The 24597-nt window shown below is 46.0% G+C and overlaps 1 protein-coding gene across 1 annotated transcript in view; it reads left to right on the top strand.

Annotated features, from left to right (window-relative positions):
• The window catches only part of ANKRD55 (ankyrin repeat domain 55), an 82982-nt gene extending 68041 nt beyond the window's left edge, over window positions 1-14941 (top strand). The window contains exons 10-11 of the mRNA XM_019532088.1: window positions 1989-2090; window positions 13625-14941. Of these exons, the coding sequence (XP_019387633.1) occupies window positions 1989-2090; window positions 13625-13908 (386 nt within the window). The 3' untranslated portion in view covers window positions 13909-14941. The remainder of the gene's footprint in view (window positions 1-1988; window positions 2091-13624) is intronic.
• The last annotated feature ends 9656 nt before the right edge of the window (window positions 14942-24597 follow it).

Below are 24597 nucleotides of genomic sequence, written 5' to 3'. Positions count from 1 at the left end.
AGTGCTGGAATACCATAATGAAAGCAGAGGACCTGATTCTCTGCTATCTTGAAGCTTCCTGTATTCATTTTTCTTGGTGCAGAATGATTGCAAATTGGGAGTAAAATAGGGACAGCATATTATACTCACGTTGCATTCACTTTCTAGAAGGTTAAGGACTAAACAGAGCACAAAATAAAAGCCTTGCAGAGCTTGTTGCATTCAGTCTCCCAACAGAGTATCAATTCTTTGATCTGTATGAGTGTTCTTCATGTTTCAGCAAAACAAAGCAGCTTTGGTCTTTGATAAATCAGTAGATAGATTGTCTTTGCCGTCACTGGCCTTTGGATCAAACCCTTTTAAGATCAAGCCAAGTGAAGTGAATTGTGGTTATCTACATAAGGGACAGTAATTCAGAGATTTTTTTTTCCCCAGAGGTATCTTCAGAGTTCAAGTTAATGGTGGTCAGTGCAAGAGTGCAGTCTTTGCTTCCTTACATGGTAAAATAAGAGTGATGTTCTGACCATGGTCATCCAGACATTATGCAAGGCAAGGATTTCTTAGGGTGATATCTTAGTATCTGACTTGTTCTGATCAGACCTGAGGAAGAATGTCTTCCATTCAAAAGCTTGTCTACCTCTATCCCAACTATGCAGTTGATCCAATAAAAATATTGCCCTAAGAAATCCTTGCTTCTTGTACTTCCTTACATGGGTATTTGGCACCCCCTTAGCTATTTCTACGCTTATTTGAAAATTGAACAGTAAGCTGCATAGAACATTGCTGTGTTAGCAACTAGTTTAGCAACTTTAATTTTAAATCCTTGTGCTTCCTGCATGGTTGCTGCTTGTTCTGTCTATCATTTCTCACTTACCTATAGCTTTTTCTCCACAGGTTGATCTTGCACAGTATAGTAACACATAGGTGTATTTGAGGACCACCCAGCTTATTGCCAAGGCAGTTCACATTAGCACTGTGTTCTCTACTTCCCAAGATGGTGTTCAACCAAATTCTTCAGAAGCCTTCCCTCTTCCCTGCATGTCAACTGAAAATATGCTGTTAGCTTGGAATCATATTGGCTAGGCAGACTACAGTCTTGCAGGACAGCTAGAGTCATGTAATGAAGTCTACTAGTGCCTGGGGACCTCAGGAGACTGAAGCAGAAGAACTTCAGGAGAATCCAGAGAGGTTTTAGAGAGGGGTTAGTGTTTGGGATGTGCGGGTTGTATTTTCTTCTATCCAGAGGTTTGTATAGTGAAATAGCTACAAGCAAATTATCAGATTTTTCACTGTTCCCAGATTTAGGAATGCTGTTCATTTTCAACATCTTTAAAATGTTTGGATATTCTTTTGTAACTCTTCTATTCGATATTGTTCATCTAGTGTAGAATACAGTTAGCATTTCAGGACTAAATTTTGCTCTAATACATACCAGGGCAACGCCAAAAATTAGACCTTTCATTATATTCACTATATACCTTTCATTTTCCAGTATACATTCTTGTTGGGCAGAAGGGAATTTTACTTTGATTAGCAGATTTTAAGGACGCATATCATACTTGGCTTGTTTTATCCTTCCAGTGCCCATGTTTATTATCTGAACAAGTGTCAGCCAAAAGCTCCAGCCAGGCCCAAGTCCTATCATGTTAGGTGTTATTCCAGGCCTAAAGAAGCCATAGGCCCTGGCCAAAAGAGTTTACCAGCTAAGGCTCAGATTTTGCAGTCCAATCTACATGGATGAATGGTAGTCACAAGCTCATAAGGTTATTGTGTGCACTAAATGACCCTAAGTCATTGTAACAAATGACAGTAACTAAATCAGCAATTCTCTACAACCATCTGTCTAGCCATTTTTAACTAGTGATTTATAAGGCTGACATACCAGGACACATACTTTTTTAAACTGAACAAAAGAATTTTCATTCTACTAGCCAGCAGAATATTGTTGTATGCAGTTTTATTTCCAAGAGTGTGTTTGCTGATATATATAAGTACATTTATTTTTACAGGGAAAAGTTTTCAACAGATGTCCCTAGAACTACCCAAAGTAAAAGACCTTACTCCTGTACGGAACAATCTAGCTCCCATACCTGACCACTGTGTTCGGAAAAGTAAGTACAGTCATCTAAAATACTCTACTGTACCTGCTGAATCTGTAGAACACTGGCATCAGGGTTCTTTTCTCATTTCACTCTCGTATGTGTATTCCTTATCTGTGGCCTACCCACAGTCATTCACTGAAGCAAATAGGAGAGTTTACTTGCTAGATTAAAAGGATCTGGACATGTCCATCCTCCATAGAACATGTACCTTCTATGACTTGAAGTAGCCATTCCTAGATACTCTAAAGCTTGCAGCTATGCTGTAGTTAGAGCCTGTAGTGCCTTGAAGTTTGAAGAAGTCACATCTTAAGGCTAAAAACCTTCTCTGACTGTCCCCCACCTGCACAGCTATGACTTGCCACTAGACGGCTGGCAAGTAGGGTCCTGACAGCTGTGAGTTGCCACTACATGGCTGGTGAGCCAGGACAGGCTTCTATCCCTCCTTTTTGGGTGGGGAGGGCTAACAGATGGGTTGCAGGGGGGACATGAAGCTGTGAGGCAGAGAGTTAATGGGATGGTGTGGATAATGAAATGGGAGGTAGAAAGGAAATGGGGGTGGGGGAAGAGTGGTGAAATGAAGGGAATCAACCACTGAAAAATAAAATAAAAGTAAGTTAAAAAATCAGAATTCAAAAAGAAATAAAGAGGAGGTAAATTAAGGAAGGTCTCATGTTTTAATAAATTGGGATTTGAGATTGGGATGTGTGGAGTACTGGTCATACTTAAAGTGTGCTTAAAACTATTTGTCATGTGTTACTGTGTGTTACTGTGTGGACAATCCAGGGGTTAAGAGCTCCAGGATCTGCCTAAAATTAATGTGTAACAAGGTCCTAAGATAAGTATGTTGTCACTGGAGACTGATGACTTACTTGCCCAGAGCACTGAGGAATCAATGTATGAGGTAGAAGATAAAATTAAGGTCCTAAAGACAATAAAGACTATATGCAATATAGTCTATATGCAGTAAAGACTATATTTATATATCATTGTCATAGAAGGCATGAAAATTTGATCTGGAAACCTTAAGTTCCCACCAAAAGCTATAAAACTTCAACAAGCTATTTGGAGTTGAAAAGGTAGGAGCTAAGAAAGGGAAATTATCTTTGCTCTCTTGCTGTGACTACACTCAGTTCTTACAGTGGTGATGTGTATTAGTGCTGCTTCTGCTGTCAAGTAAAGGGAATCAGGAAGACAGTGGTAGTTTTTCTCACTATAGACTGCCAGCCAGCTCTTCTTCCTTCCTAAAAGAGCTGCTGCAAGAACACCAAGAGCCTGTCCCTGCCATATTCATCAGCACTAGCAAAAAGAGCATCTGGAAGCTGTCAAGAAGAAGTGTCCCAGTGAGAAGTGAGTTTTATCAGAAAGTTTCAATATTAACTAGTGACAAGGACAGGGCCAGATGCTATGTGGTGCTCTCATGCTGAAGGATGAGAGGTGTGATTTTACTAACGCTTTTCACTCTGAGCAGTTTCCTGTACTCACATTTCTGTGCTTGTATAATTCTAAACTGAACCGCTAAATATATTCTGTGGTTTTGCCACCTACTAAGGCACAGTTCAGTGAGGTCCTATAGCATTCACACGTTGGAGTTAAACGAAAGGTTTCTTTTCTTTGGTGGTCTGCATTTCTGAAGGTGAAGTTGATGACATTGCTAGAAACTGAACAGCCAGTTTCAGGCATTAATGGTCTTACTAGCTTGTGTAAGGGAAACACAGAACCCTGAATGTTGCTGTTATCTTAAAAGAGGAACTAATATTGACCTCTTTTATTTCAAAGTAAAGACTTGAGGAATGCTGAAGTGCTAAAGGCTGCATTCTCCAGAAAGAACTCTGTTTGTTTTCAAAATCTGAGCTCCAAGTTTTCCCTTTAAATTAAACCATGCTGCTAAATGTTTGCTGTTCCCAGTTAAAGCCCTATTGTAGGGGCAGCTATCAGAGCAGGATTTCATAATCATGGATATTTTTGTGTAGACTTAATAATTCATACAAGCACTCAGGGTTTTAATTCTAGCCACTGCCTGCAACTCACAAAGGCCTTTTCTCCTTCAAGCAGCAAAATATTAACTCAATTGGCCTCTAAAAATAGCAGCCTAAGAGATTAATGCAATATTCTCCTCATCATTGCTTGGGCACCGTCCTCTACAAAAAACAAAAATAACAGGGATTACAAAACCATTTACATTGTTCATTTGCAACTCCTTAAAATAGTATGACTAGACTCAGATTGTACCCATGTTAATTCTCACTGTTGTTAACCCAAGTAAGTGACAGAATAATAACCTTAATATTTGAATAGAAAAGGTGATATTAGAGGCACTTTTCTAGAAATTATTTGAAATTGAGCATTAGACACAGAGTTCAAAGAATGAAAGAAAAAAATAAAAAACACAGTGTCATGAACCCCACCATTGGCTGTGCGGGGAGGACGGTTTGTGTGGCGTCATGTAGATTTTCTAATGTTTATTCCACTGATATGGCATGTGTTGTCTCATTGTACTGTATGAGCATATATATTTATCTATCTATCTATAGATCTAAAACAGGGATGGGCAAAATATGGCCCACGGGCCAGATCTGGCCCACAAAGCCATTCTATCTGGCTCACGGGGCCCCTAAAAAAAATAGAAAATTAATATTTCTCTGTCGTTGGTTCCTGTCAAAAATGACAGGAACCAGGAGCAGTAGGACCCAGGAGAAGCCTGGCAGGCTCCCGCAACTGCACGGCCTATCCAGCCCCAGCCCTGACAGGGACCACGTAGCTGTCCCATGCTGGAACCTCAGGTAAGGGTTGGGGGAAGGGGGGGGAGAGGGCAGGGAAGGAGCCCAGGCAAAAGCGGCCCAGGGTAAAGTAGCCCTTCCCCCACCCCATGGCTGGTGCTCCCTGCTACAGCTGCTCGCAGCCCACATGGGGCTGTCCTGAACAGGCACAGACAGCCCCATGTGGGCTGCAAACATCTGCATCACGGGGCACCAGCCACAGGGCAGGCAAGGGACCACTTTTCCCACACTCAGCACCAGTTTGTAACCCAGCTTCACTGCCAGCCTGGGCCCCATGCTGGCTCCGGGCTCGCCCATCAGGGCTGCGCACAGTGGCACCAGCTGTGCCCCCTCCCACTTGCTGCACCGGGCAGTGTTTGGGTAGGGGGTACATGGCAGGATGCCTTGCTTGTGCCCCTTATCCCCCAGCCTTGCTGCCCCTGCCCCCCAGGCTGCCCTACTGCCCTGTACCCCTCACTCAAAACCCTTGCCCCCCACCCCTGCTGTCCCTTGCTCCCACCCAAAGCCCCTGCCCCCCAGCCTGGGCTCTGTAGCTGTCAGCAGCTACCCAGGACCTGGGCCAGCTGCAAACATCTGCTGCCTCTCCGCCCCAGCCCCCGCCTGTGCCTGCTCAGGACAGCCCCGTGCAGGCTGCAAGCGGCTGCAGCAGGGAATTCTGGCCACGGGGCAGGGGAGGGTCCGCTTTTCCCCTTGCTCAGCACCAGCTCATTCCCTACCATAGAGCAGGGTGTCAAGGCTGCACGCTGCCCCCGCCTGTACCACGGGGCTGGGGGGCACTGGGAGTGAGCGAGTGCATGGGGCCCACACCGGTGTCCCAGGGCTGGTGCTGGTGGGGCCCAGAGCAGGATGGCAGGAGTACAGGGTCCCGGCCAGCAGGGGCTCTATGGAGCCAAGCCAGCTGCCCCCTCTCCCTGCTGGTGCAGCCCAACTTGGCTCCACAGACCCCTGCCAGCCTGCGCTCTGCTCTGGGCCCCACTGGTGCTGGCCCTGAGACATTGGATCCCAAGATGGTGTCCAGAGGGTGAGGCACCTGTCAAGGGGCAGGACTACCCATGTGGCCCTCGACAGTTTGCCAAAACTGGGTAAGCGGCTCTCCGCCCGAAATAATGGCCCACCCCTGATCTAGATCTATATATATAGATATACAGTAAAAGCTTTGTTATCCCTTAACCACAGGGAATGGAGGGTGCCAGGTAACAAAATATGCCAGATAACTGAGCAGCCTGAACAGGCGTCTTTGCCTGTTTGGGCCGCCACCTGTCCCTATACATCTGGGGTGTTGCTGCCTATCCTGTTGCATTGCTGCCCCTCCTGCTGCATTGCTGCCCCAAGGGACAGGGAGGGGGGGATCCACACAGCCTGCTATGCCCCCAGGCCATGGGGGCTTGGCAGCGCAAGCTGCTATTCCCCAGGCTGTGGGGGGTTTGCAAAACTACAAGTGCCATGATGGGCACAGCATGAGTCTGCTGGAGTGGTAATTACACAAGCTTAAGTTAAAGCACCCCCACCGCCATTTTTCAGTGCAGGGATGCTGATACACATGACGCTCCAAGTGCTTTAATTAGAGCAGCTCCTGGATCTGCTCTAACTAAAGCACCCCTCTGCCCCATTCCTGGGGCAAGTGTATAAACACCCAGGGAGACCAGAAACTTCTGAAAGTCTCTATGACTCATGAGCAATTAGAATAATTGAATAATGCTGATGGAGGGCGAGGGGGCTGATTTTGGAGGTTCCTTAGAGTCTATAGGATCATGTCTTTTGGATTTTGTTAGGCTGAGGAAGGATCCCAGGGTCCAAGGCCTCAGCAGTCAAAGCTGATAGAATCAGCAGGAATGCTGATCTCAAAAAAGACTGGCAGAACTTTTGGGAGGGGTAGGGTGTAACCAGATAAGAGAATACTTGTCTTGTTTTTCTGTCTTCAAATTTATGGCCAGTTTTTCTTGTGTAATTCTCTTATCCTACATACTAAATCTGTTATTTTGTTTCCTTACTGATTGCCTATGGAAAGAGTAATTTCTGAATGGGTGATATTCCAGGCTAGACTTTTGTACAGAAAGAGGGACCAAAAATATATTTCATAACCCCAAGAAGAGGCCACATAAAGCTGGCAGAAATTCCCTTTTCACAGCTATGGGGTCTAATATAAGAGCAGTGAAACTGAGGTTTGCAGGGAGAAGGAGTTATCTCAGGGAAACTTTGGTCTGTTCCTTGGGACAAGTAAGGACCAGCAAGGAAAAACTCAGGTGGTACTGGGGAACCCTCCTGGTGCCCAGATGGGTTTTTGACATATATGACCAAATAAGTATAAAATAAACTTAATGAATTAGAAAGAGAACTGAAACTGGCATGAATTAAATAGAAAGTAGAAACACTCAGAAAAAAAGGACAGGAAGCGAAAAAGGAAGAAGCAGCATTAACTTCAAAAGGACTTCAAAATATGTTTTAGAAAAATAGTTTATAAATAGTCCTGAAGCAGTAACTTCAGAGCAAAGCACTCCAGTAGCTATAACCATCTTTTCAGACTCTCAGTCCTCAGCTGATCTTAGAGCTGGAGAAACCTCTGCCATAATTCAGAGAGCCTCACTTGGCTGCTCTGCTAGCCATAGCATTGCCTGCAATCTTTACAGTGTTGTAAGCTGCTACCCAACTCTCACACACTCTTCTTACCTCAGAAATGCTCCCTCCAGGACTTGCAGAGAGGTTCTTAGACAATAGCTAATGATAGTCTTCAACAATCCTTAGACAGGAGAAGCTGTCCCCAGTCCTGCTGCTTAAATCAAATTTCTTCAGTGCTGCCAATACACACGATGCCAGTGGAATTTAACCATGTAGAATGTCCAGAGAGTTTCACTTCCTTTATTAAGGTAGTTCAGGACCAAAAATCATCACAGAGTGCTCAAGTTCTTAAATGATTTCAGCCTTAGCTATGAAATTGTGTGGCACTTTCATAACGATTCTGTACCTTTATTACTAAGCCTTTGTCCTTAGTCCTTTCTTTTCTACCCATTGCTTTTCACCTAATATTACTTCTTTTTGTCATAGCTAAATTGACTAGATTCTGCTTCCAAATTTCACTTTTAATGACTCTAACCTCACCAAGGTATCCTCCAGCCTCTTTTCACCATATGCTAGGCACATTGATAATCCCCTTGACAATCCTTCCTCTTCTGTCTGGAGACACAAGCAGTTTACAGTAGTCATTATTGGGTGTGAAAGCTCTCAGGAACTTATAGTGCTGCTCCAGTAGCTGCTGGAGTCTTGTCTTGGCTTGTCTTTATTAGAGGACTCACATTGTCTCCTGAAAGTGAAGCTCCTGCCCCATATTTTTTTGACTGGAGAATAAAATCCAGAGCTCTTTCCAGGGTTCCTGTTTCTCAGTACAAACATGTTTTATGCACATAACATAACATAACATTATATAACATAATGTTTTTAAGCCTATCCAAGGTCCAGTCCTGTAATGCTTATGGTTTATTCTGAATGGAAGTTTGCTCCTTATTTTTTCGTGGGAATTTTGTCTGTGCTTAGTGTGCAGAATCAGATGGATAGTATTTAGCATGTAACCATCCTTTGCTGCCCTGTGACTATCATGACGTCATGGCTTCTGATGCCTGGAAATAACCACAATGCCAAAGGCCTGAACAAACTGTCCGACCCATTAAAACTCCACTTTGGGCCTTTATTTGAGAATACCAGTCGGCCATTCTTGATGTCTAAGGCCTACTGTATGCCCTTTGCAATGCTATGAATTCCACCTGGATGTGTGAGGAACTGACAGGTTTCTCAGACCTAAGAAAGAGCTCTTGATGCCCAGAAGTTTGTCAAACAGCTCTCCTGACTATACAGTTGGGCCAATAAAGATAAGAAATAAATAATTATATGTATTACCTAGGTAAATGGTTTGAAAGAGGCTGGTAAGGAGAACTTCAGTCTTCATGGTATAATGTGTCTAATAAAACAAAGTATGAGGAACTGTTCCAATTTCCATTTTTAGCCAATGGAAAGTGCCCATTCACTTCGAGAGGTATTAGATCAGACTCTCAGTTCACTAGTGAAAAATGCACAGGGGGGGCCTATGCATGGCAATACTGGGTTGATTCCCCTTTGCAGAGGCAGAAAGCACAGAAGGATGCCACTCAAGATTTTGCATCACATTGATGACTCATCCTTTTCAGCAGTGTTGCAATCTACTCAGTTATTCTACATTTTGCAGCTATGTGTTTAGCTTTTCCTTCATAAAGTTTGCAAAAGGTTTCATAGATATCATAGATTTCATGGACATTAAGGCTGGAAGGGACCTCAGGAGATCATCAAGTCCAGTGCCTGGCCCCAAGGGAGGGAAGTCAGCTAGGGTCAAAGGATCCCAGCAAGATAAGTGTCCAAATACTTCTTAAAGGAGTCCAGAGGAGGTGCTTGCACCATCTTTGGAGGGAGCCTATTTCAGGCCTTGGGGGCTCAGACAGTAAAGAAGTTTTTCCTTAAAATGGTCTTAGAAGACTTTGTGACTGTTGGTCCTTGTCATCCCTTGGGGCACTCTGGTGAACAGACGTTCCCCCAGATCCTGATGCATACCCCGATGTACTTATAGGCAGCCACCGGCCACCTGAGCTTGTGCTTTTCCACACTGAAGAGTCTCATAGCTCTCAGCCTCTCATCATAAGGCCTGTTTTCCTGCCCTCTGATCATGTGCGTGGCTCTCCTCTGGACTCTCTCAAGCTTCTCCACATCCTTCTTGAATTGTGGAGCCCACAATTGAATGCAGTACTCCAGCTGTGGCCTCATGAAGACCGAGTACAGCAGGAGGATGGCATCCTGAGATTTACTTGAGAAGCATCTATAGATGCAATCCAGAGTTTGATTTGCTTTACCAGCTGTGACACTGCATTGGTGGCTCATGTTCATCCTGTGGTCAACCATGACCCCCAAATCACTTTCAGCCTTGGTGGTAGCAAGTGTAGCACTGCCAAGCCTACAAGCATGGTGCAGGGGAGGGGGGTGTAGTTCCCAAGGTAGAGTACCTTATATTTGTATTGAATATCATCAGGTTTGAATCTGCCCACCTTTTCAGCCTATCCAAGTCAGCCTGGATCACCTTCCTATCCTCAGGTGTAGACACTGTCCCCCAAAGTTTGGTGTCATCGACAAACTTGGCCAGTCTGCTTCTGACACCAAAATCCACATTGTTGATAAAGACATTAAAGAGAACAGGTCCAAGGACAGAGCCTTGTGGGACACCACTGATCATGAAGCACCATCATGATTCATTTCCATCAATCACCACTCTCTGAGTCCAGCCTCAGAGCCAATTCCCCACCCATTGGACTGTGATGCAGCCAAATTTGAGTTTCCTCTCATTGGTTAATTCAGCTTTCACTGCATAATGAGTTAGACTTTGTTTCATTAACTTTCACTTTAATTCTGGTCTTCCAAAATCCTTGCAACTCCCCTCCCCCCTGGCTTGGTATCATCTGAAGTGTTTTCAGTGTGTTTTCTACCCCATTATCTGAGTTAGTAAAGAAAATATCAGACAGAACCAGGCCAAGGGCTGACCCCTTCCAGATCACACTTGAAGTGTCTCTCCAATTTGAAAGCAACCACTTATAACTGCTCTCTGAAAAAAAATATTTTTCACTTGTTTGGACATTCATTTTATGGTAACATCTTATAGAATAGGGATGCTCAGCCCCCAGCCTATGGGTCAGATCCAGGCCCTGGCTCCACATCATACAGTTTCAGGATTCCCCACATCCAAAAATTTAGTGGCAGTGGAGTCGTGGCAGTACTCCCCAACCGCCAAATTTCTGGACTCTAGACCTGTGCACTAATTAGGTGCTCAGGTCCTGCTCCCGGCATACAGGGATGGCACTGGGTCCTGGAGCTTGATCCTGGCACAAAGGGCCAGGAGGAGATGGCACTGGGCCACAGGGCCCAATCCCAGTGGGTGGGGTTGATGTGGGGCCTGATCCCACACATGAGGCCCCAGGGGCCAAATCCAGTATAAGAGGTCAGCACCAGGCCCCAATCCCAGCATACAGGGGTCATCTGAGGCTACATGGGGCCCTATCTGGGCACACAGGGCTGGGCAGACACAGCATGGAGTTCAGTCTAGCCCCGGACCAGCCCGATGGTGCTTATCTCGCCTGTAAAACCAGAAAGACATCAGGAATAAATTTGTTATGGTAAGGATCGCCAAAATATGGAATGGACTTCCAAGGGAGGTGGTGCTTGCCCCTACCTTGGAGGTGTTCAAGAGGAGATTAGACAAGCATATGGCTGGGGTCACTTGACCCCAACGCTCTTTCCTGCCCAGAGCAGGGGGTCGAACTGGATGGTCTAATAGGTCCCTGACCACCCTAGAAATCTATGAAATCTATGAAATCTAAGCATGGGCACCACTGTAGAACATATTTCCCATCTGCATATGAGAAAGTCCTCTGGGATAGGGTCAAAACCCTTATTCAGTCATGATATAGCACATCTGCTTCCCTGTTATCCTCTAAGCCAGTTACCACATCAAAAATGAAACATTAAATTGTTTTGACACTAGCTTCTCTTGACATATCTATACTGACTGTGTCTTATTTCCTTTTTATACTGTAAGGGCCAGATTTCATTCCATCTACAGGGCATCCAAATGGATTTATGTCCCTATGTGCACCTCTCTATTCCACCCTGCTCAAGTCCTGAAAACCCATGAACATCTGCTTTTGTAACAAAATATCATCTTTAAGAATGAGTCACAGAAAGCAACTGGAAGGAGGAGATTCCACCTTTTGCATTAACTGTTTTATAGTCACACTTAAGCACTTAAGTCAGTTTTTCCCCAACTTCTGATGCCTGGGGCACACCTGTTTCTCAGATTAAAACTGGCAGCTCATTTCACTCACCAGTCTGCAGCTGTAGCCCCATCCCCCCTGCACAGAGCTGGTGGAGCTAGGACCCCATTCTGCTGCACAGGGCTGGCCCACCCAGTACCCAATTCAGCCCATTTTTCATGGCACACTTCCATCCCTCTCATGGTACACTAGTGTAACACAGCACACGCTCTAGAAATCACTGGCTGGAGTCCTTTTACATGCCTAATAAATGGAAAAGAATCTGGCTCTAAGTGCTTATAAATTAATTGTTTAACCATTTGTTCTAGTATCTTTCTCAGAATTGATGTTACATTTGCAGGTTTATAATTCCTCAGGTCCTCCTTGTTAAAGTTAAGTACTACATTTACCCTTCTTCAGTCCTCTGAGACCTTCCCCTATTCAACCTAACCCTGAGTTTGCTGACAGCTTTTTCTGAAGATCCTCAACTTATGTACATTCACTGTAGTTACTCAGTTTACACACTAACTGATCAGAGGGTCGGTTGTGCCTAGTAAAAATTAATCCATTTACCAGATTCTCATCCATTAAACCAATTTGAATTAATTTCCTATTTCACTGAAGTTATACAAGATTTGCATTAAATTAAGCAAGGTGACTCTTGTCCCTGGTTAGGGTTTGTAGATTGTATCTGGATTTGTGCAAAGAAAATGCCCATCAGGGAGAGTACAAAAGGGAATAAGCTGAGGGACTATTGAGAAGGAAGGATTGCACAAAGGTTCAGGTTCACATTATTTCTGTGGCAGAATGATTTTGCTGTCCTGCAAAGGTTTTTTGAGAGTTCAAAATGTTACTGGTCTACAGCAATATGAAACTCAGACCTTTTCAAAGAGAAAGAGAGATTGAGAGCAGGATTCAGGTGCTATAATAGCCAGATGGTTAGAGCATTCCCCCAAGATGTCAAGTGACAAGGTTCACATTCCTTCTCCAAGGTTTGCCCACATCCCAATTGAGTGCCCTAACTACCAGCTGTTCTGAGATGGCTTGGTCATTGCATTGTTGGGCTTCATCACAAATGCCACCCTAGACTTGATAAGTCTCTCTCAACAAAAGTTTCATCAAAACTGCTATGTTTCCATGAAAAGTTTTGGTAGATGAATAGGTATTTTTCTAATAACGAATTCTCAGACATCTCTAGCCCAAATAAGCTATGGATAAATAACCATAGGTTTTAGTGTTTGTCAGACTGAATCTTTGAATCTAGGATGATATGTTAATCTTCAAACACTCATAAATTGTCATCAAAATTGTTTTCTTGGTTAACGCAGGAACGCATATTTCCATACATAGGCATGGATAGTTACTATAGGCATTACACCACTGTGAGAAGTACCAGTAAGGCAGACAGAAGACATAAACCCCTATACATAGTGAGATCACCAAGTCTACTGTAGAAGTACTCCTGAAATTTTCTGGGGTAAAACTCCACTAATGAAATTTACTTTGGTTTAGGATTCATCTGTCTGCATCCATCTTGGGTAATCATGTGCTAAAGGCAAATATGCTGTTACTTGCTCCCCACTGCCTAGTGATGGGACTCAGAAATAGCTGCCTGCTGCATGAAGCTGACCCAGGATAACTACATGTCTGTCTGTTCCTTATCTGAGTATAATTTATATCAGTATATAAACCCAATTTAAGTTACACCAGAGTATGTGAGTATGTGTCCAGTCCATGCCTCTATATTAGTTCTGCTAAGATATGCTTTAAGTGGCTTTAGGACTTCTTTATCTTTAATACTGTGTTAAGTTCAAATGATTCAGTTTAAGTATGCAATGATACAAGATAGATAATCTACCAGAATAAGAAAACAACATGACAAAGTGCTAAATTGTAAATGTTCGTTTCTCATTTTCTGTGGACTCTTTTGATCTTTTTCTTTTGTCTTCAGTCCAGCTACCATCTAATCAAGTTTCTCAGGGTGTCAAGAAGTCAAAGTCACAGTCTTTAAACTCTTTAAAGACTGGCGCAGCTATTCTCCGACCAGCACTTAACTCCAAATCCCAGAAAGGAGGACTTTCTCAGAGTCACTCACTGTACTCCTTCTTGCCTGGTCTATCAGGAGAACCTCTAAAAACAAGCCGTGTCCTGCCTGCTATCCCAAGCCAGAAGAGATCCAACCTCACAGAAGACGACCTTAAGAAATCTCCCATCAAATCAGATGTTGAAAATTAGCTCATTATGCTCGCCTCAGACATGAAGGCTGAAATATTTCTAAGCATTTTATTACATGATTACAGTACAGTAGAACCTCACTGATTCACAGCAATCAAAGCTCTTGTTAACTGCAGTGTTAGTGAACAAAGAATTAAAAAGAAAGGATAATGCATCATAAAAGATACTCTGTGCATTTATGGTAGATATTTGCCACATAGTTTTAATTTATGATGAGTTTGAGAAGACCTTAGTAACATACTATAATCCCTTTTGTGAAACGGGTCCTAGTATTATACAGCTTCCCTCCAGCACTGTGTTTACTAAACAGGGAGTGTGTCTACACAAGGTGCGTACTGCACAGTAGACTAATCTACTGTGCAGTAAAGTATCACTGTCTGCATGTGTGCAGCATTTATTGTACAGTAAATTAGTTTACTGGATGGTTGCCAACTACCTGAAAATACAGGTTGTAGATTAACCATGGAGTAACTACCGTGCAGTAGTGCACATATAGACTGCTGACCAAGAGCAAATTGCTCCTGGTCAACCCAGATTGCAGGGGATGGGGAAACTGTCCCTTCCCCCAAGCAACTGCTTCCTAGCCCCATGCCTCAATCAGCACATCAGGGCATGGAGCTGAGAAGCAGCAGCTGGGGTGGGGACATTTTCCTAGCCCCATGCCCTGGTCTGCAGATCAGGGCACAGGGCTGGGAGGCAACTGCCCCAGAGGCAAGACAGCTTCTCCCACACCCCTGGAGAGTAGGGCCTGATTCTGGTTTTCCTAGAGCTTGACTCTGGTATCTGGAGCTCTCCCTGGCTGTTGTAGGGGGGCACAGCAGGGCTGAAGTAGCCCCACACTGAAATGCTCCCCTTGGGAGAAAATTTGTTCCCAATGTATAGATGCCCTGCCCAGGAAAACTTACTGGATATGACTACATGTTTAAATACTGAATGGTGGGTTTATTCTAGTGTACCCTGGACAGGCATCTACATGTGCAGAGATTTAGAAGCAGATTTGCTGCTGCTGGCAGCAGTTTGCTCCCACCCCCTCTGGCTCTCCACCAGCTGTGGACCTGCAAAGCTGTCTCCTGGCAGGGGCTGAGAGATTGCTCCCTGCCCCCAGGAGCCTCCTGCTGCCACGGTGCGATCCAGTGATGGAGCCCAGGCAGGGACAATATCCTCCTGCCCCAGCTGCAAGTAGTGCCCAGCTGGGTGAGGAATCCCCACCCAGCTTGGGCCTCACTTCTAGCTGCCCCACCAGTGGATCAGGGCATGGGACTGGAACCTGCCTGGGACTGGGACAACTCCCAGCTGGCTCTGGGCTGTATAAGGAAGTCTGTATGTGCAGCCCAGAGCTGGCTGGGGACTTCCTGAAACAGGACAGTTCCCAGCCACCTCCAGGCTGTACATTCAGACTTCCCTGCACAGCCCAGGGCTGGCCAGGAACTGTCCCAGTCAGGACCAGGTCCCAGTCAGCTCCAGTTTGAGTGGGGAACTCTCCCTGTGAAGAGAGCTTCCAGCCCCTGCTCTGCAATTGCCATCCTAGAGCAGGGGCTGGGAACAGGCTAGGAGCTTGCTCCCAGTCCCCGCTCCATTCCACGATCGCAGAGTTGGGCCTGGGAACAAGCTCCTAGCCTGTTCCCTGCCCCTGTTCCAGGATCACAATCATGGAGCTGGGGTTGGGAGCTCCCTGCTGCTGAGGCAGGGGAACATTGCCCCCGCCCAGGCTTGGGTGGCAGAGTCCACCACAGTATCAGGCAGCTCCTGAGGGTAGGAAGCAATCTCCCACCCTCTGCTATACAGCTGGTCCGGAGCAAATTTGTTCATGGCCGGCCATCTGCACATCCAGTACTGTGCAGTAATTAGCAGTTAATTTGCTACAGCAGCAAAAACTGTGCAGTAAGAGTCAACATATTTAGATGATGTTGCTTACTGCCTGGTAATTAGCTTTACTGTGCAGTAAATCAGGGTGAACATGCCCAGTTCCTAATAAGTAGGGCTACATCAAAATTAGTGAAGGATAAGCTGGTGATGTTCTACTGTAGTTTACAAGAGCAAAGGCACTGATTCTGAAAGCTGTGTGTTACTCGAAATCAACTTTTTTAAACTAAAATTTCTAACTCTAAAATAATAGTTTCAGCAACAGACCTTTTTTCTGTGCTATCTTCTGCATTGTGAATTTGTGATTTTTGTGATCTCCATGTGCCAAAAAGTGTAAAACAACAACAAAAAAGAACACTCTTCTCAAGACAAGCTTTTCAAAATAGTTGCTGATTGCACTGATTGCTTTATGTACTTAACACTTTATACTCCTCAATAACAAAACTTGGACTATGTATTGTTATTTTCATAAAACAAAGATTGAACTGACTTGATTAATTTATTTTTATTTAATCAGTTTGTTCATTTTAATCGTCAAACTTAAAAAAAATTGAAACAACCACCTTGTAATCAACAGCAATTTGCAATGTGTTATCATACTGCATGCCTATGTATGTTTGGCAAAATATTTCTCAATAGTGTGCTTTCCCAAATACTAACAGAGATAGCTAACACAAGCTTGCTTCAGAGTGCTTATCTATTATTATTTTACAATTTCCCTTTTTACACTATTAAGTGAACAGCATATTTCTCCATTTCTAGTAAAAGAGAAGAGTGTATTAGTCCCATACCCCATTCCTTCAAAGGGAGTGGAATAAACTTTCCCATGTATTTCTGGACAAGTATTTTTTATTACTTAAATAATGCTTTCCTTAATTGGTTCACAGTAAAAGCCAAATTCAGAACAAAATACCCAGAGATATTTGCCTGTGTGAATCTCTGGAATAAAAGAGACTTGGTAGAATAGCTCACATGACTACAGGCACTGTCATGGATGGGTACAAACTGTTCAGGAATAACGGGAAGGGGAGAAGAGGAGGAGGAGTTGCATTTTATATAAAAGAACCATATGATTGCTCAGAGCTCCAGAATGAAGCTGGACATAGGCCTGTTGAGAGTCTCTGGGTTAGAGTCAGAGGGGAGAGCAACCAGGGTGATGTTGTGGTGGGGATCTACTATAGACCACCAGACCAGGAAGAAGTGGTGAATGAGGCTTTCTTCAAACAGCTAGTGGAAGTTTTCAATCACAGACCCTGGTTCTCATGGAGGACTTCAATCACCCTGCCATCTGTTGGGAGGGTAGTACAGCAGTGTGCAGGCAATCCAGGAAATGTTTGGAGAGCATTTCTGGTGCAAGTGCTGGAGTGGCCAACTAGGGTCCATGTTCTTCTTGACTGCTGCTCACAAGCAGGGAAGAATTCGTGGGGAATGTAGTAGTGGATGGCAACTTGGGCAGCAATGACTACAAGATAATTCAGTTCAGGATCCTAAAAAAAGTAAGGGTGGTAAGCAGCAGAGTAAGGACCCTGGACTTCAGAAAAGCAGACTTCAACTCACTCAGGGAACTGATGGGCAGGATCCCCTGGGAAGCCAGACTGAAGGGGAGAGGAGTTTGGAAAAGCTGGCTGTACTTTAAAGAAGCCTTACTGAGAGTGCAGAAACAAACCATCCCGATGTGCAGGAAGACTAGCAAATATGGCAGAAGACCAGCTTGGCTCAGCAGGGAACTGTTCAGTAAACTGAAGTTAGCAAGGGATGTGAAGGGTAACAAAAAGGGTTTCTACAAGTATGTCAGTAGCAAGAGGAAAATCAGGAAAAGTGTGGGTCCCTTACTGAATGGGGGAGGCAACCTTGCGACAGAGGATGCAGAAACAGTTGAAGTACTCAGTGCCTTTTTTGCCTCAGTCTTCACAGGCAAGATCAGCTCCCAGACCACTCCACTGGGCAGCACAGTTTGGGGAGGAGGGGCACAGCTGTAAGCGCTGAAAGAACAGGTTAGGGACTACTTTGAAAAGCTGGATGTGTACAGATCTGTGGGGCTGGATGGGATACACCTGAGGGTGCTGAAGGAGTTGCCTAACATGATTGCAGAGCCATCATCTTTGAAATCTCATAGTAATCAGGATTGGTCCCAGATGACTGGAAAAGGGCAAACATAGTTCCCATATTTAAGAAAGGGAAAAAGAAGGATTTAGGGAACCACAGACCAGTCATCCTCACCTCAGTACCTGGAAATATCATGGAGCATATCCTCAAGGAATCCATTTCTAAGTACTTGGAGGAGAAGGTGGTGATTAGGAATAGTCAGCATGGATTTACCAGGGGCAAATCATGCCTGACCAACCTGATTGCCTTCTATGATAACATGACTGGCTTTGTGGATGCGGGGACACCAGTGGATGTGATATACCTTGATTTCAGCAAGGCTTTTCATATGGTCTCCCACAACATTTTCACAGGCAAGCTAAGAAAGTATGGGCTGGGTGAATAGACTGTAAGGTAGATAGAAAACTGGCTGCAGCATCAGGCTCAGAGAGCAGTAATCAATGGCTTGATGTCTAGTTAGCAGCCAGTATCAAGTGGAGTGCCCCAGGAGTCATTCCTGGGTCTGGTTTTGTTCTGTCTTCATCAGTGACCTGGAAGATGGCACAGAGTGCATCCTTAGCAAGTTTACAGATGACACCAAGCTGGGAGGAGTAGTAGATATACTGGCAGGTAGAGATAGGATTCAGAGTGACCTAGACAAATTCGAGGATTGAGCCAAAAGGAATCTCATGAGGTTCAACAAGGACAAATGCAAAGTTCTGCACTTACGGGGGGTACAATCCCAGGCACGAGTACAGGCTGGGAGCTGACTGGCTGGTGCAGAAAAGAAGCAATGGACAATAAGCTGAATATGAGCCAGCAGTGTGCCCTTTTTGCCAAGAGGGCTAATGGCACTGGGCTGCATTGGTAAGAGCATTGCCAGTAAGTCACGGAAAGTGATTATTCCCCTCTATTCAGCACTGGTGAGGTCACATCTGGAGTACTGGGTTCAGTTTTGGGCCCCCCCACTACAGAAAGGATGTGGCAGACCATAGGTGGCAGAAGGCCAGGGCTAACAGGGCTTAGCCCCACCCTTCCCAACCCACCAAACACAGGGCAGCTGCAGCAGGGGTGGAGAGGGGCATGTATGCAGTGGTGAGGGAGGGAGTGGGGCTGCGGCATGGGGAGGGGCAGGCACTGCACAGCCAGGGTGGGGCATAGGATGGAGCTGCGACTGGCTTATCCCGGGGGCAAGGGGAGGGGGGAGGTTCCTGCTGCTACACGCACCCTAGGAGGGCAAACTGACTCTTCCCAGGCAACCCTGCTCATCCATGTGATGACCAGTCCTATTTTTTATTATTGTTTCTACCAGCGTACCATGAGGAGAGGTAAGGCTCATCAGTCGGTGGAACACTTTTTAAAGACTTGCATTAAATAAGTGCCTGATTCCTAGGCTTATTCTTAAGTGCTTGACCCAAATAGGAGGGTCAAAGGGCTTGGGCCTAAAAGCATCCAAATCCTTTGTGGTTCAATGGATAAAATACTCTAACACTGAAGTATCATTTGTAAAGAAATCTGATGCCAGAGGAGAAGCAAAGCCCACTCAACACTTTGCAACATAGGATGGCTAAGGAAACATTCAGAGCTGCCACCTAGTTGTCTCTGAACTTGATATTTACTCTTATACAATGTAGCAGGAAGGTGCTAAAACCAGTGTCCACAAATAGAATGCAACCAGTTTTAGAAAAAATAAAACATCCTTTTTCTCTTTCTGTCTGCCTCTCTTCCTCCTTGCTATTTTATCTCTACTGCTCACTACAGTGTTAGGAATGAAAGGACAGAAGTCTGGGCCCCGTTCCATAAACTGATCCATCATTATTATAACATCGTCTAAAAATCTCATGAAAATAAAAATAATTTTCCAGGCCTCATCATTACACAGAGCAAATTACCCAAGTATAAAAGAATAAAGTCTGCCTGATCTCTGCAATGTACCTGCCTCTTGCTGGATGTTAACTCTAAAACCCATTTTTTGAAACAGCAGACAACCCTAAGAGGGGCACTGCATGTGGAAGGGGAAGAGTGTAAGCCTTCCCTGCTTGCTCATACCCACTCACCCAGGCAAATTCATCCCATCTGAGGTAAGTATTAGGTTGTTCTCAGTTGTCATCTTGCCCTTAGGATGGAAAGAGACGAGAAGAAGGCCTCATTCCATTGTGCCTCTATCTCTGGAAGGAAAAGGACTCTTTTATCGGTGTTACTGCTGTCCTCGAGAGGAATGGGGCCTCATCCCTGCTCCAGGGGAAAGAACCATCCTTTCTGCTGCCCCTGCCTGTCCAGGCTAACATAAGTTCTTTAGGCATCTAATAAATGATCTCCTCTGCTTAGAAAAGCACTACTGCTAAGAAATTATATATATCTGACAAAAAAATGGGGCTTCAGAAATATGCATGTAATATATGGGAAGAAGGAGCAAAACTAGTCCATGTACAAAGCTGAACTGCCCGCAATAAGGCAGATAAAGAGACTGACAGCCCCGCAAAGCTTGGACTAGACAGCAGGTCATTTCCGAAAGGGACATTCTGAGTTTCCTAATTTTCCTGTTCCGAAAGACTTTATTAACCTTGCACCAACAAAGCTAAATAATGACTTACCGTTCAGCAGCCATATTCAGCTGAAAAAAGGAACTGCATTCTTCCAAGAAGATAGTTTCATAATGCTTTAATAGTGCTTACGGTTAGAAGGGATCATCAGGTCCAACCCCCTGCCCCGGGCAGGAATGGGTGCTGTTGTCATATCACCCAGGCCAAATATCTGTCCAGCCTCCTCTTGAAGACCGCACCACGTAGGAGACAGCACCACCTCACTTGGGAGCCCATTCCAGAGCCTGGCAGCCCTAAAACTGTAAAGTAATGTCTCCTGATGTCCAGCCTGAACCTTCTCTCTACCAATTTGTGGCCATTATTCCTAGTAACCCTGGGTGGTGCCTGGAGGAACAGAGCCTCCCCCAATTCTCACTTGTTCCCCCTAGTGAGTTTGTAAATGGACACCAGATCCCTTCTCAGCCTTCTCTTGTGGAGGTTGAATAGGTTCAGGGCCTTTAGCCTCTCCTTGTATGGCCTGCTCTGCTGCCCCTTGACCATGCAAGCAGCCCTCCTCTGGACCCTCTCAATTGTAGCCACATCCCTCTTGAGGTGCGGCACCCAGAACTGGACGCAGTATGTGGCCTGACCAACTGCGGCCTGACCAATGCTGCATATAGGGGAAGGATCATCTCCCTGGACCTGCTTGTGATGCATCTGTAGATACACGACAAAGTGCAATTAGCCTTACTGACCGCTTCCTCACATTGGCAACTAATATTCATCTAGAGTCAACAATGACTCCACCATGTTGACAAGAAGGGTGTTCCCCAGCCTATAGGTGTGCTGTTGGTTCCTTCTTCCTAGATGCAGCACCTTGCACTTGTCTGCATTGAATTCCATCCTATTCTCATCCACCCACCCCTGCAACCTGTCTAGATCAAGCTGGATTCTGTCTCTCCCCTCCAGCGTGCCCACCTCGTCAGCGAATTTGGACAGCGTGCATTCCACACCCACATCCAGATCGCTGATAAAGATACTGAACAGTACAGGCCCCAGGACCAAGCCCTGGGGGACTCCACTGCCCACATCCTTCCAGGTAAAAAATGACCCATCCACCACCACTCTCCAGATGCGACCATCTAGCTAGTTTGCCACCCATCTGGCTGTGTAGGCATCAGTGCCACAGTCACCAAGTTTTTTTAAAAGAATGAGATGGGAAACCATACCAAAGGCCTTCTTAAAGTCCAGGAAGATGACACCCTCATCCAGAGACTTTGTGATGTGATCATAAAAAGAAACTAGGTTAGTGAGGCAGGACCCGCCCTCAGTGAACCAGTGTTGGTTGCCCCTGAGCATTACTTCCCCTGCTGGGCCCATGCAGATGTGCTCTTTGACAATTTTCTCAAAGGCCTTCCCAAGGACCGAGGTAAGACTGACTGGCCTATAATTGCCAGGGTCCTCCTTTCTCCCCTTCTTGTAAGTGGGGACCACGCTGACCCTTTTCCAATCCTCTGGTACCTGGCCAGTGCCCCCTGAGTGCTCACAGAGTTGTGCCAGGGGCCCCACTATGACCCCTGCAAATTTCCTCAGTGCCCTCAGGTGAAGAACATCTGGACCTACTGATTTAAACATGTCCAGGCTCTCCAAAAGTTCCCTAACTAGGTTGTCCCTGACCCTAGGCATGGTGGTGCCTCCCCTGGGTCTGTCCGCAATTCTAGTGGAGGAAATGTCCCAGTCCCTGTTCAGGAATATGGAGTTAAAGAATTCATTAAAGAGGTCAGCTTTTTTGTTTGCTGCAATCATTAGTTTGCCAAGTCTATCCAGTGGGGGCCCCACATTACCTGGTGTCTTCTTCTTGCTGCCTATGTATTTGAAAAAGGACTTATTATCTTTAATTCTGGTCACTAGCCCTAGCAATATCTCAGCCCTGGCCTTCCTAACAGCCTCCCTGCAGTCCCGAGCAATGAAGGTGTAATCCTCCTTGGTGATAGCCCCTTGCTTCCACTGTTTGTATGCCTCCTTTTTTGCCCTCAGATATACCTGGATGCCTTTGCTGAGCCATGGGGGCTTCTTAGCACTCCTGTCCCCCTTGGTGCACATTGGGACTGATTCCCTTTGAGCTCAGAGGATCATCTCCTTGAGGAACAACCACCCATCTTGGACTCCCATCTCATTGAAGCTCCGAGACTCCAATGCCTCTCCTACTAACCTTCTTAGCTTACAGAAGTCAGGTCTCCTAAAGTTGAGGACCTCTGCCTTGCTGCTTGCTTTCACCACCCACCACTGGATAGTAAATTCCAGCAACCGATGATCACTCTCACCCAGGTGGTCAAGTACTGCAGACCCCTCACCAGGTCGTCACCTGTGTCAAGGACCAAGTCCAGCAAGGCATTTCCCCCAGTGAGACTATTCACCTCCTGGGTTAGGTGGAGGTCCTGTATCTTGGCTAGGAACCTATGTGAGCAGTCAGACCTGGCTGACTGCTCCTCCCAGCAGATGTCTGGGTAATTTAGGCCACCAATGACAACTATATCCCTTGACTTTACAGGCTCTGTGAGCTGCAGGTCCATTTCATCCCCCTGGTGAGGCCATCTGTAGTAGATGCCCACTATCAAGTCCCTTTCCCCATGACCCCCTTGCATGCTAACCCAGAGCACCTCAGTTTGCCCCTCCTCCAACCCCATCCTGATCACTGAGCACGTGTATTGCTCTTTGACATATAGCGTTACACTGCCCCCTTTTCCCTGCTCTGTCTTGCCTGTACAGTCTGTATCCCTGGATGTCCACTGCCCAGTCATGGGTAGAATCTCACAAGGTTTCTGTAAGCCCCACTAGGTCTGGGTTTTTGCTAGCTAGCAGGAGGGCAAGTTCCTCCTGCTTATTTCCCATGCTTCTAGCATTTGTGCAGAGGCATTTGAGGCCTCCTGTAGAAGCGCGTGCTGCCCCCTTGTTCTTAAGTCTGCCCTGGCCCCTGTCACTTACCTGGGTACTACCTGTGCACATTACTTGGCTTGACAGCTAAGTGTCCTCATGTTCCTCTGCATCCCCGTCCCCCATTTAAAGCTCACCGTACAAGATCAGCCAGTCTGGAATAAAAAACATGCTTACCTTTTGGGGAGAGATGAAACCCATCCCACCCAAGCATGTCCTCCATGTGGAAATGTGGATCATGGTCCAAGAACCCAAGGCTCGCCTGGTAACACCAGCTCCGAAGCTGCTGGTTGACCTCGCCGATGCATCTCATGGTGCCATCTGCACCTGCTCACTGGAAATATAGAAGAAAAAAACACCTGTGCCCCTGTCTCCTTGAGCTTTACCCCTAGAGCCTTGTAGTCACTCAAGACGTGATCCAGGTTTCCCCTGGCCGCATCATTCATTCCCACATGGATGAGGACCATGGGGTAATTATCAGAGGGTCAGGTGAGGTCCAGGATCATCTCTGTGATATCCTGAATCTGAGCTCCAGGCAGGCAACAAATCTAACGTGCCATGGGGTCAGAGCGACAGATGGGCTCCTCTGCTCCTCTCAGGATGGAATCGCCAATGACGAGGACCTGGCATCTCTTCCTCTTGGTGTTCCAGTAGCTCTTGGCCTGTGCCATGCTTGGAGTGGCATCCTCTCCTACCTTAGAGGCATCCTCTCCTACCTCCTCCTCCACAGCTTCCAGGGCCTCATACCTATTCCCCAGCTGTACCTGGGGAGATGACGCTGAGGTAGCACGAGTAACCCTGGCTCTGGAAGTGACCGTCTGCCATACCTCTGCGGTGGGTCCCTCTGGGGTGGCTTCTCCTCTAGGTTCCTGACCCTGCAGAGAATTAAAGTACCCATCAATCTCATCCTCAGCTGCCCTAATCCTCCACAGCCTGCTGACCTCTGCCTGGAGCTCCCTCACCTGCTTCTACAAGGCCCGAAGGTGGGCACATTTGGGACAGGCAAGGGAACTCCCACTGCCCCTCCCCCCGCAGGCTGCTGAGGCCCCACCAGGCAGCCCACATAGGTGGGGGGAGGGTGGCTCCAGCCCCCCATAGACTCCATCTGGGTGGAGGCTGCAGAGGAGCCCTGGGCGGGCAGTGCCACCCAGGCCAGGGCCCTGGCAGTCTGCCATGTACTCACCATTATTGTAGAGTGCAGTGTCCTCCTTTCTCCCCTAGCAAAGTATCTGACCTGGCTCCTTCTGTGCATGCACACCTTGCACAAACACCGGCACAACGCCAG

This window comes from Crocodylus porosus, unplaced genomic scaffold (assembly GCF_001723895.1).
Source record: "Crocodylus porosus isolate Cpor-Errol unplaced genomic scaffold, CroPor_comp1, whole genome shotgun sequence".
NCBI classification, from domain to species: domain Eukaryota; kingdom Metazoa; phylum Chordata; order Crocodylia; family Crocodylidae; genus Crocodylus; species Crocodylus porosus.
The sequence above is the reverse complement of the archived record's forward strand: the minus strand, read 5'-3'. Positions and strand labels throughout refer to the sequence as shown.